Here is a 17,641-nt window from a genome sequence, read left to right as displayed (position 1 = left end):
TTACAACCTGAACATGTCCCAGAGAGGGGGACTGTTCCCAGCCATTCTTTGTTGCAACAGGAACTGCTGGCCAGGGTCCCCCCTGTTCTGTGGGCAGAACATGCCAACCAAGTGGGGCGTATTAGCTCTGCTCAACCGGTGAAAATCCATCTAAACCCTAAAAAACCACTACCCAAAATTCGACAGTATCCTATTTCTCCTCAGGCAGAAGAAGGAATTTGCCCTGTGATTGTGTTGCTACTCGAACAGGGTGTTCTAATACCGACAGTTAGTGAATGTAACTCCCCGATTTTGCCTGTGCGAAAACCGGGAAGGAACACCTGGCGTTTTGTCCAGGATCTAAGAGCCATAAATTCTGCTGTTTGTCTCTCATTCCCGGTGGTACCGAACCCTGCCACCATCCTCTCTTGTATACCTCCGACGGCACACACTATTTCTCTGTGATTGATTTATGTTCTGCTTTTTTCTCTATTCCGATTCATACAAACAGTCAATTTCTTTTTGCCTTTACTTATCAAGGGGCTCAGTATACCTGGACTAGATTGCCTTAGGGTTATACTGAGTCTCCCACGATATTCTCCCAGTTCTTAAAGAAGGATCTAGATGACATTCAGTTTCCTATGGGATCCGTTTTAGTTCAATACGTTGATGATTTACTGTTAGCCTCTGAGTCCTTAGAAGCATCTAAAACTGACACACTGGTATTGCTCCAAGCATTGGCCCAAAAGGGTCACAAAATCTCTAAAGCAAAATTACAGCTCTGCCTTCCTATGGTCCACTACCTTGGCCATGATATTTCTGCTGGAAAGCGCAGCTTATCCTCTTCCCGGATACTAGCCATTCAAAAGATTCCCAAGCCAGTCACTAAGAAACAGATGCGAGGGTTCCTGGGTATGGCAGGCTACTGCCGACAATGGATCCCTGGCTATGCATCCCTTGTCCGACCGCTATTGGAGTTAACCCTAAATAAAGTCGCCGACCCCATTCCTTGGTCTACCAGAGCAGAGGAAGCATTTACACAAGTAAAGAGTGCCCTGACAAAGGCTCCTGCTTTAGGACTCCCGGATTATAAGAAACCATTTACTCTATTTTGCCACGAAAAGGAAGGTACAGCTTTGGGAGCTTTAACCCAACCGCACGGGGAGAAAAACAGACCCGTTGCTTATTTTAGTTCCTCTCTGGATTTGGTAGCGGCAGCCCTCCCCCCTTGCCTAAGATCAGTTGCAGCTGCTGCACTGCTAGTGGAGGCTTCAGCGTGGCTTGTATTAGGAAGCCCTTTAACTGTTGCAGTGCCGCATGCTGTCACTGCCCTCCTTACTAAAGGAAAAACTCAACATCTCTCAAATACTCGACTCACTAAATATGAAACGCTTCTTTTAAATGCCGCGACTATTACCTTGACTAGGTGTCCGGTACTTAACCCAGCTTCACTTCTGCCCACTGCAGAGGATGGAGAACCCCATGATTGTGTATCCATAACTGATGAGTTGTCTGCCACTAGATCCGATCTGCTGGATATTCCGTTGAAAAACCCTGAGCTGCTGTATTATGTTGCTGGCTCTTGCTTGAGAAATACAAAAGGCCAATTAGTAGCCGGATATGCAGTATGCAGTCAAAACAGTGTTCTGGAAGCTTATTCACTTCCCACGGCCCGATCTGCTCAAGTTGCTGAACTCTATGCCCTTACTCGAGCCTGTTGCTTGGCAACCGGCGTTTCTGTTACTATTTTTACTGATTCTCGATATGCCTTTGGAGTTGTGCATGATTACGGACAGTTGTGGAAATATAGAGGTTTCCTCACCTCTACAGGAGCCCCTATTAGCCACGGCCCATACGTTAACGCTCTTTTGTGTGCCTTACAATTACCTTCTGCTATCGCTGTAGTGAAATATTCTGCCCATTTGAAACCCTGCGACGACGTTACTCGAGGAAATGCCCTGGTGCGGATGCTGCCGCCAGGCAAGCGGCCCTTTCCGGGTCTCCGGCCCCTGCAGACACTCTCTTTACATCCCAGCCTCCTTCCCCAGCTGATTCCTTACAGAAGTTAGCAGATATACAGGAATCAGCACTACCGAAGGAGAAGGAACGCTGGAAACAATCTGGTTGCTCCTTGCATCCAGAGGATGCCTTGTGGCACACACCAGACGGCCACCTGGTAACGCCCATGGCCTTACTTCCCTACCTAGCCCGAACGGCACATGGACTTGCCCATGTAGGCAAGGAGGGAATGATTGCGTCAGTGGCCAAACACTGGTATGCCCCAAAGTTTTCAAGTGTGGCCCAACACTATTGCCGTTCTTGTTCCATCTGTCTGGCTTATAACCAAGGCCAACCTGTTCATACTACCCAAGCAGCTCACCCACCTCCTTGGGGACCCTTTGTCAACATCCAAATTGACTTTATAAGTTTACCTAAGTGTTCTTCGTATGAGTATGTGTTGGTCTGTGTCTGCATGTACTCTAAATGGATAGAAGCGTACCCATGCGCAAAAACTGATTCTATTACTGTAGCAAAGAAGCTGTTAAAGGATTTCATCCCTCGGTTTGGGCTTCCTGCCTCAATAAATAGAGACAGAGGCACTCATTTTACTGGCCAAGTGTTTCGACATATTTGCAAGGCACTCCATATCGAGCAACACCTACACTGCGCCCATCACCCCCAGAGCGCTGGGGCAGTAGAACGGAAAAATGGAGACTTAAAAAATAAACTGGCCAAATTATGCGCAGAGACAGGCCTTAAGTGGCCAGATGCACTACCTTTAGTCCTAATGCAGATGAGAAATACTCCAATTAGGACCCATGGACTGTCCCCACATGAGATTCTCATGGCTAGACCCATGAGAGCACCAGTGACCCCGCTGTTACCGCCTAAGGCTCTAGAATTGCAGCTAAATGAGGATACTATATTAGAATATTGCAAGACTTTAATTCGTTATGTCAGATTTATTCATTCACAAGTCCAGAGCACTTTACCAGAACCCGGGGACGCGGCGTGTCATCTTCTAGAACCCGGTGATTGGGTCTGCTGCAAAGTGTTCCGGCGCAAGACCTCCGTGGAGCCCAGGTGGAAAGGCCCTTACCAAGTTCTACTGACCACGCATACTGCGGTCAAATGCCAAGGACTTCCTAACTGGATACACGCCTCTCACTGCAAAAAGGTGACCCCGCCACTCGACCCAACTTGCGAGCCTTTCGTCGCCCCAGTTCAACGCTCAGGGATAGCAGACATCCCTTTCCAAGAACCCCGATATAACCTCAGAAAAAGACAGTCATAAAACTGCACGAGCCCATGGCTGATCCTAGACAAAGGATCAGGGAATCGGCCTTAGTACGAAAATGGTTAATGCCTTCCATATGGTTTATTTCTGTCCTTATGTTCCTATTGTTTGTTTTGAACTGTTATGATTCCTTTTTATTTTCTATGACTATTCGGAAAGCGACGAGAAAACTTCTTCCCTCTACTGAAGAACCGCCAACGCCTACAATATGTGAAAAGGAGGGCCTGGATTTTCCATTGTGAAAGAGAAGAAGCACCCAAGCGATCTCTAAAGCTGAAAAACCCAAACGACTCACGGTTGAAGATGTTAAAAATTGGCCATGGTACAAAAGATGGTCAATAGTGTGGTGGCAGGGAGGGAAATGTGGGGAAGAATCATGGTTTTGTGGGATAAAATGGATTTTAGGGTTTATCCCCAGTACGGGGACCTGTCAAGTCGGCCAGGTTCCATGGCCGTGCATTACTACGACTCTTTAGTTCTTGATGATGTCCCATGTATAGATACTTACTCAACTTTCGAAACTATGGAAAATCCCCGTTCAGAAATACCAAATATCCCTGAGGAGGTATTTGATGCCGTAAAATGTGATTAATTAGGCATCAAAAAGGAGGGAGTTGTCAGGGAAAAGGCCCCCTAGTCTATTATTCCTACTAACAATTATTAGCATGGAAGGAGGCCTGGATGGAAATTCCCTAACAACCCGACCTAATGTCCAGACAGCCTGCTTCAATCATTATTTGATAAAAATAAATGCATGCACTAATGACATATTAACAAAAAATATAGAAAACGATTTATCAGCATGTAAGCCATCTGGCCGGAATTGGGGAACTAGACACAGGTCACAAGGACTCTAAATAGGCCTGCTTAGTCTGCCAAACAAAAACCGCAAGTAGGGGTGTCTGAATAGTCAAGGCCGCCTGACTGTCAGGGGACTATCTGTACGGAAATGAAACACAGTATGCTTGCATTTTAGAGGAGTTATAGGGGTTTATGTACCAAATAAAGCAATTGCTTAATTGTTTATGCAATATACGCCACATGAGTAACCATAAAAGGTATAACCAATGACTTAATAAAATATGCTAATTTGCGGTTTTCAGCTATATAAGCAAAGACATAATCATGTTCTGGAGGCCAGCCTAACTCTTGCACGGGAGCACACTGGCCTCCACTTGTGCACAGGTGTATATTCAATAAAGGTGCCTCAGGCTGTCTGATCAAAATATAGAGGTGGTTTATTTTTCCCCGACAGATGTAAAAGGTGAGGGAACACTGGTCAGAGCACATAAGATGCTCAGAGTGAGTTTACACTAGGAAATCTGGCGGAGGGTCACAGAGGTCTGCTGGCTAATCCCGACCACACCTCCTAGCGGAGCCAGAACTTCAGGGGCTGATGCTGCGGAGGCAGAGGTGGGATCTCCAGGCCTCCCACAATAGGTCCTGTGGGAACCAGTCCCTCTCAGTGGCGCTGTATGAATGCAGAGGGGGCAGTGGGACTGAGTGAAGAGAGGCAGCACCTCTCTGCTCCTGTGCTCTCCCTCTGCACTTATCCCATGAGCCCCAAACACTTGATAGCCCCAGCACCCAGCTCCACCAGCCCCAGCCATTCAATCCCCAGTTCCCCCCCAAAACTCAAAGCCCTGGTCCCTCAATATTTGATTCCCCCAGAGCCCAGCACCCTGGAGGATTCAGGCCAGGGACATTTGATTCCCCCAAAGCCCAGTCCAGGGGCTGGTGGAAGATGGGGGGTGGAGACAGGGGTCTAGAGTGAAGGTGGGGCCTGGCCCAAGTATCCTTCTGCTCAGATCCATGGCAGGAGGATCCTGGCTGGGAGGGAAAGGGAGAGGGGGGAACTTCAGCCAGGCAGAGGGAGCGGCTGGAGGAGTTTCTCTGTCCCTTCCCCACTTGTGGGCCATCAGCTCAGCAGCCAGGGCTGTAGCAGGGAGGAGGGGCTGATCGGGGCTTCTCCTCGTCTGTCTGGGGTTTGCTTAGACTAAGCAGAGGGTCACTGGCCAGCTGCTGCTGGATCCTCACCGCAGCGATGGGCAGCTGGATCCCTGGGAGCCAAACGCCCCTGATGTGTGTAGGAACGAGAAAATGGGTTTGTTATTATGGCCTGGTCAGGGCCCTGAGAGAATTTCCCTGCTGTGTGGAGGAATCTCTGATGTCCAACATGGCGTTAGCTCCACTTGGAGCATTTTCTGCACTGAGAACATCTCAGAAGTTTCTTCCCTCTGTGGATTTCTGGATGCTGATACTTCAGGAGCACCTAATGAGCTTCCCCCACATTCAAGGCCTCTCTGCTCTGTGAGTCACTGAGGTGTGAGGTCAAATTGAATTTTTTTCTGCAGTCAAACTATTCCTAGGGTCTTTCATACCTATGTGGATTCTCGGTTACTGAAGTTTTTCTGACCTGCCAAGCATTTGTAAAGTCTCTCTCCTGTGTGGCTTGCCTGATGTGTAACAAGGCTTGAGATGAGTCAGCTGCATGCAAGCTGTTTAATCCTTTCTGGTCACTTGTCACAGAACTTTAGATCCTGTGTGGATTCTCCCATGTTTATTGAGCTGTGATCTCTCTCTGAAACTTTTCCCACAATCCAGGCACTTATGGGGTCTCTCTCCTGTGTGGATTTTCTGATGTTTAAGAAGGTCTGACCTCCATATGAAACTTTTTCCACAGTCCAAGCACTTATGGGCTCTCTGTCCTGTGTGGATTGGCTGATGTTTAATAAGCGCTGACGTCGTTATAAACTTTTTCCCACAGTCGAAGCATTTATGGGGTCTCTCTCCGATGTGGATTGCCCGGTGATGAACAAGGTCTGATCTCCGCCTGAAACTTTTCCCACAGTCTAAGCACTTATGGGGTCTCTCTCCTGTGTGGATTGCCCGGTGATGAACAAGGTCTGATCTCCGCTTGAAACTTTTCCCACAGTCTAAGCACTTATGGGGTCTCTCTCCTGTGTGGATTGCCTGATGACTAACAAGGTCTGATCTCCGTGTGAAACTTTTCCCACAGTCTAAGCACTTATGAGGGCTCTCTCCTGTATGGATTGCCTGATGTCTACGAAGGTGTGACCTCTGCTTGAAACTTGTCCCACAATCCAAGCACTTGTGAGGTCTCTCTCCTGTGTGGGTTGCCTGATGTCTACGAACGTGTGACCTCTGCTTGAAACTTTTCCCACAATCCAAGCACTTATGGGGTCTCTCTCCTGTGTGGATTACCCGATGTTTAAGGAAGTCTGACCTCCGCTTGAAACTTTTCCCACAGTCCAAGCACTTATGGCGTCTCTCTCCTGTGTGGCTTTCTTGATGTGAAATTAGTGCTGACTTAGAACTGAAACATTTCCCACACTCGCGGCACTGAATGGGCTTATCTCCATTGTGGCTTCCCCCCTGGGTATTAAGATCTGAGCAGTTACTGAAACTTTCGCGATGGTCCAAGCATTGAAGAGGTTTCTCTCCAGTATGGATTGTCTGATGTGTCACAAGCTGTGATCTCACAATGAATCCTTTCCCACACTGCCGGCAGTGCCATGCTGTCTCTTCATTGGGATTTGTTTGCTGCGCTCTGGGATCCTTGTCTCCTCCCCCACTGTTAATAGATTCATCCACTTTCTTCCTTGAGTGATCTCCCAGAACCCTCTCTGACCTGTGCCAATTTTGCCAGGCTTCTCCCTGTTCCACACACTGGGAAAAATTCCCTTCAGCTCTTCCCACAAAGGTCCCCTGCGGTTCCACTTCCCCAGGAACTTCCTCATGATGATTCCCCTCCATATTCTCACTCCCTCGCTCAGCACCTGCTGGGAGAGACACAATCCAGAGAGGAGTCATTGTGCTGGGGAGAAAGAGGAATAGCACAGATGGAAAACCCAACATGTTAACGCTGTGAAGACTAAGCAATTGGATTCTGCCTCCACTTCTCACCCAAACACCCCTGCAGCTCACAGGATAGGTGAAAAGTCGGGAGCGATATCTGCTGACTACAGCCCTGCCCTGGGTGAGATGAGGAAGAACTGAGGACGTCACTCACACCATATTTTGGGATTCTCAACTTTTCCTTTCATTCTCCAGATGGTTTCTGTGTCAGTCCTCACCTGTGCGGGTGCCTCTTGGGATCTCTCTTTCGTCGCAGGCCTGGAGATCGGGCACCCATGGCTCTTCCCCTCGTTCCAACCGGGCGATCAGCTCAGGTTTGGGAATGGGAAATCCTGCACAGGAGGTGAAATCAGACCAGATAAGGGTGCATGGAGGATTGAGATAGTATTTGTCACAAAGGACATTCCGTGAGTGGAACCTGTCCCTGTGCTCTGCTGGAGCAACGTGGAATCCAAGACGCCAGGAACATGGTCATTGAGCCTCCTTGCCAGAGGAATTTGTCTGGGGAGGTGAGTTGAATTATTACCATACCTTCACTAGGCGTTCCCAGGACCTGTGCGCTCTGGGGGCCTTGCTGACTCACACACATTTCTACACTTAAACCCCTGCCTCTTTCTAAACCTGCAGAGACCAGAGCCCTCCCCAGGGCTGGAGCTAGTCCCAAGGATGGAGGTGAACAGAGATTGTGTGTGTATGCCCCTTTGAAAGCTGGAGGGGTGGGGATGGATTAGCTTGTCCATTGAGTATTGACACCCATGTCCGACTGCAGAGGGCACACAGATGCAAGTCTCTCTCACATGGCAGCTGTGCATTATGGAACCCACTCGCCTCTGATCTAACTGACCAGGGAAGAACCTGATCAGATTCAGATATGCAGACCCCATGGCTTCTAGTATCTGAGGGGACGGGACTCCCTTACTGTGACGAAGTGGGACTTTTCTTAATGTTTCCTCAGAATACTGTGTAGGTGCCTCAGTTTCCCCTATGCATTTCTTAAGTCTCCAGTGTGCATAAATGGCCAACACTTTGTATCCTGGCAACAAATGGCTGGGCCCCTTCCCTCCTGCAAGGAAATAGCTAAAGATGAACAAAGAGATGAGGTGACCTTGTGGCCCGGGAAAGGGACAAAGGCCAGAAAGGAGGGGGTTTCAGTTTGGGGCTGGCTGGGGATGGGAAGTAAGAGCAGAGAGGGTTGTTTGGCTCGCTGGGCCCCAAAATGGATCAGGCTGAGGGGTTCACTGTACCTACAAGCTCTGTTTTAGAACATGTTCCTGTCATCTAATAAACCTCTGTTTTACCGGTTGGCTAAGAGTCACGTCTGACTGCGAAGCGAAGTGGGAGTGCAGGACCCTCTGGCTTCCCCAGGACCCCAGAACTCACCATGGGAAGCGCATGGAGGGGCATATGCTGAATTCTCCAAGGTCAGACCCAGGAAGGTGAAGCCGTGTGAGCTTCTTGCCCTGAAGATAGTCTGCTCCAAGGGAGAGGAGGCTCCCCAAAGTCCTGACTGGCTCTGTGGGGAGCAGTTCCAGAACACTGCCCGGGAACTTCGTGACACTTACCCAGTGAGGTCACCGTTTTGTAGTTCTCCTGCATGATGTCCCTGTAAAGGGCTCTTTGAACGGGGTCCAGCAGAGCCCCCTGCCCCTGGGTGAAATACACAGCCACCTCCTCGAAGGTCACCGGCATCTGGAACAACAAGAGTCCCCCACTCAGCACTTGCGGGCCCAGCTGCAATCCCGCTATTCATGGGAAAGAAAGAAAAAAGTGAATCTCTGGGAGTCCAGAGTAGCAGAATCCCACCCTCATCCTGCTCAGAGCAGCCAGGAGGCTTCAGAGGGTGGGAGAAGGTGAGAGCTCCTTGTCCCCCCCCAGCACACGGAGCAGGGCAGGATCTTCTCATTTTCCACACACCTGCCAGCCACAGGCTGATATGGGAAGCAGAGCTCTGAGCCAGGGATGGGGACAGGAATCCCAACAGCTTCCCTGCGTATTTCACAGCAGCCTCTGGCTAATGCAGTGGCTCTCAAACTTTTTTACTGGTGACTCCTTTTCACACAGCAAGCCTGTGAATGCAACCTCTCTTATAAATTAAAAACACTTTTTAATATATTTAACACCATAATAAATGAAGCAGGCAAACCAAGGTTTGGGGTGGAGGGTGACAGCTTGCGCCCACCCATGGAATCACTGTGTGACCCCCTAAGGGGTCCCGACCCCCAGTTTGAGACCCCTCTGGCTAATGGGTTCAGACTCCAGCACTGGGAGCATGGAAAATGTTCCCAGCCCTGCTGAGGGGGTTGTACCTGTTTGAGAAACGGGGTTATCTCCAGTCTCCTTTCCCCCCGCCCACCAATGGGCCTACTCAGAAAAAACAGCAGACTGATCCACACCCCCTGCCCCACCCAGCCGCTTCCTGAGAATCCCCTACCTGAGCTGACTCTTGTACAGCCATTTTCCTTTCCCTCGTCTCCTGGAAGATGGGCCGATCTGGAGCGATATGTGACTGATTCTCAAGCCTGCGGGCAAGAGGGGTGATGGGGCGTTACAGAAGGGCTTCAGTCCATGTCCAACCCGATTCCCCCAGACTCTTCAGACCTCCAGTAACAGCATCTCTGAGCCAAACACTAGAAAAAGAGCGAATTCAAAGGGCCACTTGGGAGCTGCTCCAATGCATGTAAACTCCTCCCCCTTAGCAACAACCGGAGCCCTGTGTGGCAACATCAGAAGAACTGAGCTGCCTGTACTCCCCGCAGCCCCCGTCTATTGATCCACTACCTCCCTCTTGCCAAGCCACCAGGATCTGTCTGGACTCGTGTGGCTGATCTGCAATCCTGCAGGGAAATCAGACCAGGGCCTGGGCAGACCCACCAGCACGGTGTGTCTGACAATAACCACTGGAAGCGCGGGGGTGGACGCTGGGTTTGCCTTCAGCCTCTGTGCCTGAGGGGTTACATACCGCCCCATCCACTGCCAAAGCTGGTTGACAGTTCCAGGAGGAGAAAAGCTTCTCTCGCCCCTCCCCGCTCATGTCCCATTGTCACGCGAGGGTGGGAGTCCGGCCTGCACCCTCTCCTGGACCCACAGTGACTTTCAGCCAGCCAGAAAACAGAAGTTTATTGGAGCAAACAGAACACAGGTTACAGCAGAGCTGTTGCACCAGTCAGGACTCCTCCGTCTTCTTCTGAGGTTCAGGTACTTGAATCCACAGCTTAGGATTCCCTTTATTCCCACCACCACGCCCAAAACGAACACTCGCCTGAAAATCGATTTTAGAATACGCAATTTCAGCTACGAGATAGCATAGCTGAAATCGAAATCTAAAATCGATTTACTACCCGCTTCACCGCGCGGGATCGATGGTGCGCGGCTCCCATGTCGATCCGGAACTCCGTTTTTTGTGGAGTTCGGAATCGATCTAAGTGCACTCTGAGATCGATATATCCCTCCAGATCAGACGCTGATATATCGATCCCCGAGCAATCGATTTTAAGCACGATACCGTGCGTAGTCTAGACGTGGTGTCACTTAACTCCCCTGCAGCCGGCCCCTTCCTTTGTCCACCTTCCGGCAAAGGTGTTTCCCCCCCTCTCATCCCCACACCTACAGTCCCTACCATCACACCCATGGGCGAGAAGCTACCTGGGCATCTGCCCCTTCCCCCACCAGTCTCCCACCCCCCCTTCCCGTCGCCTCCCCCCACTCACATCTTCCCCCTCCAGCCTCGCTCCCTCCAGCCCACAATCCCCCGATCCCCACATCTTCCCTTCAGTGCGCCCCCGCCCCCATCCCAGCCTGCCCCCGCAGCCACACGCCTCCTCCCCCCACCCCTCCCCCCGCCTGACCCCACCCGCACCTCTTAGCCTCGCCCCCTGCAGCCGGGGGGGGGCGGTCTCTCTCACCTCCCCTCCGAGCGGGCCCCCCGGGGCAGGGCGGCCGGGCTGGGCTCTCCCTGGCCTGGGAGAGGCTCCTGGGGAGCAGCGGGAAGGGCCCTGCTGGAGATTCCCCTCTCCCGGCTGCAGCCAGGGCTCCGGGCTCCCAGCACCAGCCGCCGGGGCTCGGGGATCTCGCTGGGAGCCAGAGTCACCGCAGCGGCTGCGAGTCACTTCCTGCTGCCGGGCCGGAGCCCAGCGCTCGCTCCCCCCGACAGAGCCGCCTCCCGGCTGCCCCTGGGTCCTAGCGCTGAAGGGGTCGCTCTGTAGCATCTCTGAGTCCGGCCCCTGTTACACTCATCGCCTTGCACACCGGAAAATGACACCCAGGCAAACTTACATTTGGTGCCCTCCATTGGCTCCCCAGACTCCCCACTAACCCCTGCCCCCTCATGTACCCTGAACCACTCCTCTGTGTGTTCCCCCTTCACCACAACACCTGCACTCCCCTCCTGTGCCCCTAAACTCTGCGCCATGCCCCCTTCACACCAACCCCTGCACTATGCATGTCCCTTCACCCCGGTCCCTGCATTCCCCTCCTGCACCCTTAACCCCTGCACTATGAGTCTCCCCTCAAGCCAACCCCACATCTGCCTCTTGCACCAACGTGGGGAAACTGACCTGGATGCCTAAGGCAGCTGGCATTGCTGCTTGGCTGGACTGCTGCTTCTCCACCCTGTGCACCCCTAGTGGGCTGTGAGACGGGGGAGTCAGGAGCCCGGTCAGGGCTCCCCGCACCCAGGTCACTTTCCCCAGAGGGCAGGAGAGAAACAGCTGCTGTTGCCTCATAGTACAGCCCAGGTGGGAAGTAACCTGGCTACAGGGAGCCCTGGTGTTGTGTTTGGGGGGAGTGGGGGAGTGTATGTGTGTCTGAGTGAGTGTAGGAGCACACTGTCTCTTTAAGAAACCATTCAGCATTAGGTACCCGAAGGCCTGTTCAGACACAAGCAGCTGCCAGCAGCTCCAGACCCAGAGGCTGCAGCACCCACAGATTGTCCCTGTGGTGTCACCCCAGCTCATTGGAGACTGGTACCCAGGTGGGGGGAGGAGCAGTAGAGCAGAGGAGGGGCACCCCTGCTCCAGATGAATCACCTGGCTCAGCTCCTCCTCCAACAGCCTCCTGCAGCTGGGGTCCCTCGCTCCAGACACTGCTGCTCACCTGCCTGCCACCTACCTCAGCCCAGCAGGCTCTCATCATGATAGGTGGGAATCAGGCAAACCCAGCACAGAGTGTCCTCTTTGGTGGGCTGCCTGCCTGTACCGTCCACCCCAAAGGCCACCCTGAACCCTGCCCCAGATCCTGCCCCTTGGAGCTCCACCTCCCCTGGGTTTGGGTGGTGTGATGTTCTGATTAAAATATGACCACAGAGATCACTGTTGCAACCACTGTTATATATTTGCCACAAATCTTGTACAATGTGTGACATGTAAGATGTCTATGGAAAGGTTACCATTTGCTGAAGACAATGATGCTATTTGTTTGCATGTATAATTTCTCTACCTGAAGATATGAATATTAGCCACACACCTGTATTTCAAAGATTGGCCCCTATGGTAAGACCCATGAGTATTTAGCCAGCACATTGTGAAAGGACTAGTCAATTGAATGGCCCATCTAGGTACACTTTGCTCACAAGGGCCCACGGAAGATGCCCAGCTGCACCTAATGGACTTTCCTGTGAAGGTTCAAACTAGAGTGTGGGTAATAGCTTCTGCTGTGATTAAGAACATTAGTGCAATGCGTTGACTCATACTGCCATCTATAGACTAGCCTCCCCAGGGTGAAGGAGGACCAATATATGATCCTGTGACCTCTCTGCCTAATGCAGGCCACAGAAAACGCCTACCCATCCACTTTTTAACCCCCGAACCCATTGACTGAGTTATTGAGCCTCATAAATTGTGTATTGAAGCCATCAGCTGAGAATCCACCAGCAAGACGATGCCCCACGCTGAGGGGAAGGCAAAAAACCTCCAGGGCCTCTGCCAATCCGCCTGGAGAAATTCCTTCCCACCCCAAATATGGCATCAGCTAAACTGAGCATGTTGGGCAAGACTCACAGCCACACCCAAAAATTCTCTGCAGTAACTCAGTTCCCATCCATCCAACATCCCTCACAGACCATTGAGCAGATTTCTGCTGATCTCCAAGACAATTGCCCAAATTAAACTATCCCCTCATATATCCCTCCATTACTTATTCAAGCTAATCTTAAAGCCAGATTAGTCTTTGCCCCTACTTCTCAGAAGGCTGTTCAGAATTCCTCCCTATGGTTAGAAACCTTCATCTAATTTCAAGTCATACCTTCCTCATATCCGTTGTACCCATTCGTCTTGGCCTACATTGTACACGCTTAAATAATCGTCTCCCTCCTACGTTAACCCTAATTATATTAAAGCAGATCCCAGGCCGGCGCTACCATTTAAGTGACCTAGCAATGGCTAGGGCGCCAGAATTTGGCGCTCTTTTACGGCGGCGGCACGCGGGTCCGGTGAACTACCGCAGTCATTCGGTGGGGCGTCTGCTGCTGGAAAGGCTCCGGTGAGCTGCCGCAGTCATTTCGAGGGACATGCGCTGGTCTAAAGGCTCGGCGACCTACCGCAGTCATGCCTGCAGCAGGTCCACCCGGACCTTAGACCAGCGGACCGTGCCGATGACTGCGGCAGCTCCACCGGACCGCGGGGCGGGCGAATGGCGGCCGTAGAGAGCGTCAGATACCCTGGCGCCGTCCTGCTATCCCCCAGAGCCTCTTTTTGGCCAGGCTAAGCCAGCCAAGCTCTATTGAGTCTCCTTTCATAGGCAGGTTTTCATTCCTCGGATACCTGACCCGTGTCTGACCTCAGTTAATTCATCCATTCAACTGGAACAGAACTGCACAATGATTCAGTGGTCTCACCAGCCCTTGATAAATGGTATTAACACCTCCTTCGCCTTGTGGAAATACCTCGCCTGATGACCCATACCGCATTGCTTTTTTAACAGCATATCACATTGGCGGCTCTATCATCCTGCTATCAACCAACTACCCAAGTCCTTCTCCCCTCTGCATTCCCACTGATACGTCCCAACGTATATCTAAAATTCTTGTTATTAATCCCTAAGTGCATGACCTTGCACTTTTCATATTATTTTCTCCTTTACTATACTCCAGTTTACAAGGTGGTCCAGATCTCTCGATGTGTCCGTCCTTCTCCGTGTTGCAATACCCCCAGCTTTGTGTCGTCCACCAACTTTATTAGCACATTTCCGCTCTGTGCCAAGGTCAGTAATAAAAAGGTTAATAAGATCCGGTCCCAAAACCGATCTTGAGGGACTCCACTGTAACCTCCTTCCAGCCTGACGATGTTCACCCTTCAGTACGACCCGCTGGAGGTCTCCTTTTACCAGTTCTTATCACCTTCAACTTTCATATTCATCCCCATCTTTTCCATTTAAATACAGTTCCATGCAAGACCGTGTCAAACGCCTTACTGAAATCGAGGTAAATTGATCTACCGCATTTCCTTTGGTCTAAGTATCTTCACCTTTCAAGAAAGGAGATCAGGTTGGTTTGGCACGATCTACCTTTAGTAAATCCATGTTGCAATTCGTCCCAATTACCATTGACCTCAATGTCCTTAACTACTTTCTCCCTTAAAATTTTTTCCAAGACCTTACGTACTACAGACGTCAAGCTAACAGGCCTATAATTACCCGACGTTATCTTTACCTGTCATGTTCCACAGTAAGAACAATGGGATTCTCTCCACATGGCAGAAGCTAAAAAAGGCCATGGAATTTTTGGAATCACCTCCATCTGGCCTCTTTCCTGCTCCGGCTTCTTTCCTGCCTAAACCTCTGGACCATGCACTTATGCTAAGGGGAGCATTCCAACCAGGGAACAGAGGAGCTTCCAAAGATTTGGAACCAGAGACTTGATTTAAGCTAGTGGTTTATTCCAGCACTCCTACAAACCCGAACCAAAAACTTTGCAATTATTGTAGATTCCTTTAACCAATTTTAACTGTCACCTTTCTTTCTTTCTTTCTTTGCCATCTCTAGGGGGATATGCAGCCTGGGACAACCCTCCCCTCACCTCCATCCCAGGTTCTGCCCCTACCCCACCTCTTCCCACCCCTGCTCTGTCCCCTCCCACACCTTCCTCCAAACCCCCTCCCCTGAGCGATGTGGCTGGGAGCTGGGGTGGGCGGGGCGGGGGCGGTTCGTTCCATTTCCCACTACTGCCAGCGTTACCTCACAGGGGAACCAAGGTAACTCTATACATATAGCGGTGCAGGTATCAAGAGCTAAGACAAGCCCCTTTTACTCAGGCTACGTCTACACTACAGGATAAATTCGAATTAGCTTAAACCAATTTTATAAAACAGATATTATAAAGTCGATTGTTCGCGTCCACACTAGGCACATTAATTCGGTGGTGTGCGTCCATGGTCCGAGGCTAGTGTCGATTTCTGGAGCGGTGCACAGTGCTACTGTAAAATAATGAGGCCAATAACGTCGATTTGCGTCCACACTAACCCTAATCCGATATAGTAATATCGATTTTAGCGTTACTCCTCTTGTTTTGTAGGAGTACAGAAATCAATTTAAAGAGCCCTTTAAATCGATATAAAGAGCAGTGTAGTGTAGACGGGTGCAGTGCTAAATTGATTTAACGCTGTTAAAATCGGTTTAACAGCGTAGTGTAGACCAGGCCTCAGAAAAGCAGACCCGCCCTCTGCCGTATCTGTCACCGGTGCACTAGTATGCAGACAGTTCACCCTCCCTCTTCCCTATGTGTAGTGTGAGAAATAAAGCCTGACTATAAGTGAAGTTAGAAAACAACAGGTAAGTATACTGCGAGAATAAGTACAAGGAGGGGAAGGGGATAAGCATGAAATCAACAGTAGCTATGGAAGTTAACACAAAACAGTGAAACAGCAGCTTACAACAGGAGCACGAAGCTCAGGCCCAAAACACAAAATCACGCTGGCAATAAGCACGTAAAACCCCAACTAAAGAACCCGAATGATCTCCCTATCAGCACGGCGGCGGCGGCAGTGAAGCCCAGGACCTGCACTCGTTGGGTAACTGGAACCCACCAAGGAGGAGCACTGGAGAGTCCCTCTATGGCGACCAGGCTGGAAGAAGCGGGCCGGGAACCCTCTGGAGATGTTCCCAGGAGCAGAAGCAGGTGAGGTGGAATGTTGTCTTCTGTCTTCTTGTCCCTTCAGGAACGGTGGCATCCTTCGACCACGCACTGATGCCGCGAAGGCCTGAGCCGCGCATGCACAGTCACTAGGATGGACTGCGGCACTTGTCCACGGTCACAGTTCCTTTATGCAGTGTGTGGTGGGAAAACGGTACGGTCCCAGCAAAGGCGGGAAATAGTCTGAGGTAAAATTGTTCTTGGGACTGCCCAGTGGCGGAAAAAAACAGTTTGATTAAGGATGATCTAGGCCAGCATGACAGAGCACAAAGGAGGTCACAAGATGGAGGTTACAAAATGGTGGTTCAGACTCCATTTTGAATTGCTGCTCTGTCCTTACAAATTAAATGTAGAGTTTAACATACACATATTTTAATAAGCCATAAGAGTATAACAAATCACACCCAACACCAGTGACTGCGGGAGTGGGCCCGACCTCTGCTGACAGCACCAGGCCCCCAGCTAATATTTCAGCCTGCCCTGAGCCTCTTTCTATAAATAAACCTTTAAACTGTATATACGAAAGGATTGGCAACGGTGTGATTTTTGGGTAAGATCTGAGTGTGTGGCGGGTCCTTTGGGATCAGAAGAACCTGTAATTTGAGGAGGCAGGTTGTAAAGAACCACTCATCTTTCAATCCGGTGTTTGAGGGGGTGATACAAAGACCGGAATGCCTCAGGAAGCTGCTTTTATGACTTCTTGTTAGCCGGTGAGCAGGAGCGGCGCCAGGGTTTTTGGTGCCCTAGGTGCAGGACTGGCTCGCCGGTCCCGCGGCTCTGGTGGACCTCCCCCAGGCATTTGAATCACAGTGATCTTCCAGGGTAACCCAGGGAGGGGAAGCCTGGGAGAGGCAATGGTGGGGGAAAGGGTTTTCTTTCCTCGTGTTAAGATCCAGAGGGTCTGGGTCTTGGGGTTCCCCGGGCAAGGTCTTGGGGGGACCAGAGTGTACCAGGCACTGGAATTCCTGGTTGGTGGCAGCGCTACAGGTTCTAAGCTGGTAATCAAGCGTAGAGGAATTCATGCTGGTGACCCCATCTTTTGGACGCTAAGGTTCAGGGTGCGGAATTATACCATGACACCTAGTCAACAAGAAACAGTTTCCACAATACCTTACTGGCTACACAGAGGCCAAAGCACAGCTCCCTTAAAGCAACCCAGCCTTGGGCTCGCTCCCAGGCAGCCCAGTTAAATATGTTTTAGGAAGGAACAATCAGTTTCACACATACAGAATGGGAAGAGACTGTCTAGGAAGGAGTATGGCAGAAAGAGATCTAGGGGTCATAGTGGACGACAAGCTAAATATGAGTCAACAGTGTGATACTGTTGCAAAAAAAGCAAACGTGATTATGGGATGCATTAACAG

General features: G+C 50.7%; 2 protein-coding genes across 7 annotated transcripts in view; both read right to left on the bottom strand.

Annotated features, from left to right (window-relative positions):
* LOC116829487 (uncharacterized) overlaps positions 1-17,641 on the bottom strand; it is a 193,036-nt gene that overhangs the window by 118,203 nt on the left and 57,192 nt on the right. The gene's annotated exons all lie outside the window — the stretch shown is intronic.
* LOC116815632 (uncharacterized) overlaps positions 4,498-17,641 on the bottom strand; it is a 43,556-nt gene continuing 30,412 nt past the window's right edge. The window contains exons 2-6 of one of the 6 annotated variants that reach the window (XM_075071610.1): positions 11,059-11,097; positions 9,588-9,783; positions 8,719-8,845; positions 7,375-7,488; positions 4,498-7,077 (exon numbers count right to left, since the gene is read on the bottom strand). In XM_075071610.1, the coding sequence (XP_074927711.1) occupies positions 5,801-7,077; positions 7,375-7,488; positions 8,719-8,845; positions 9,588-9,611 (1,542 nt within the window). In that variant the 5' untranslated portion in view covers positions 9,612-9,783; positions 11,059-11,097 and the 3' untranslated portion in view covers positions 4,498-5,800. Of the gene's footprint in view, positions 7,081-7,374; positions 7,489-8,718; positions 8,846-9,587; positions 9,784-11,058; positions 11,255-17,641 lie in introns of those variants that run through there. The other 5 variants (XM_075071608.1, XM_075071607.1, XM_075071611.1 and 2 more) reach the window with 5 other exon arrangements.

Source organism: Chelonoidis abingdonii, chromosome 12, assembly GCF_003597395.2.
Source record: "Chelonoidis abingdonii isolate Lonesome George chromosome 12, CheloAbing_2.0, whole genome shotgun sequence".
Taxonomy (NCBI): domain Eukaryota; kingdom Metazoa; phylum Chordata; order Testudines; family Testudinidae; genus Chelonoidis; species Chelonoidis abingdonii.
The sequence above is the reverse complement of the archived record's forward strand: the minus strand, read 5'-3'. Positions and strand labels throughout refer to the sequence as shown.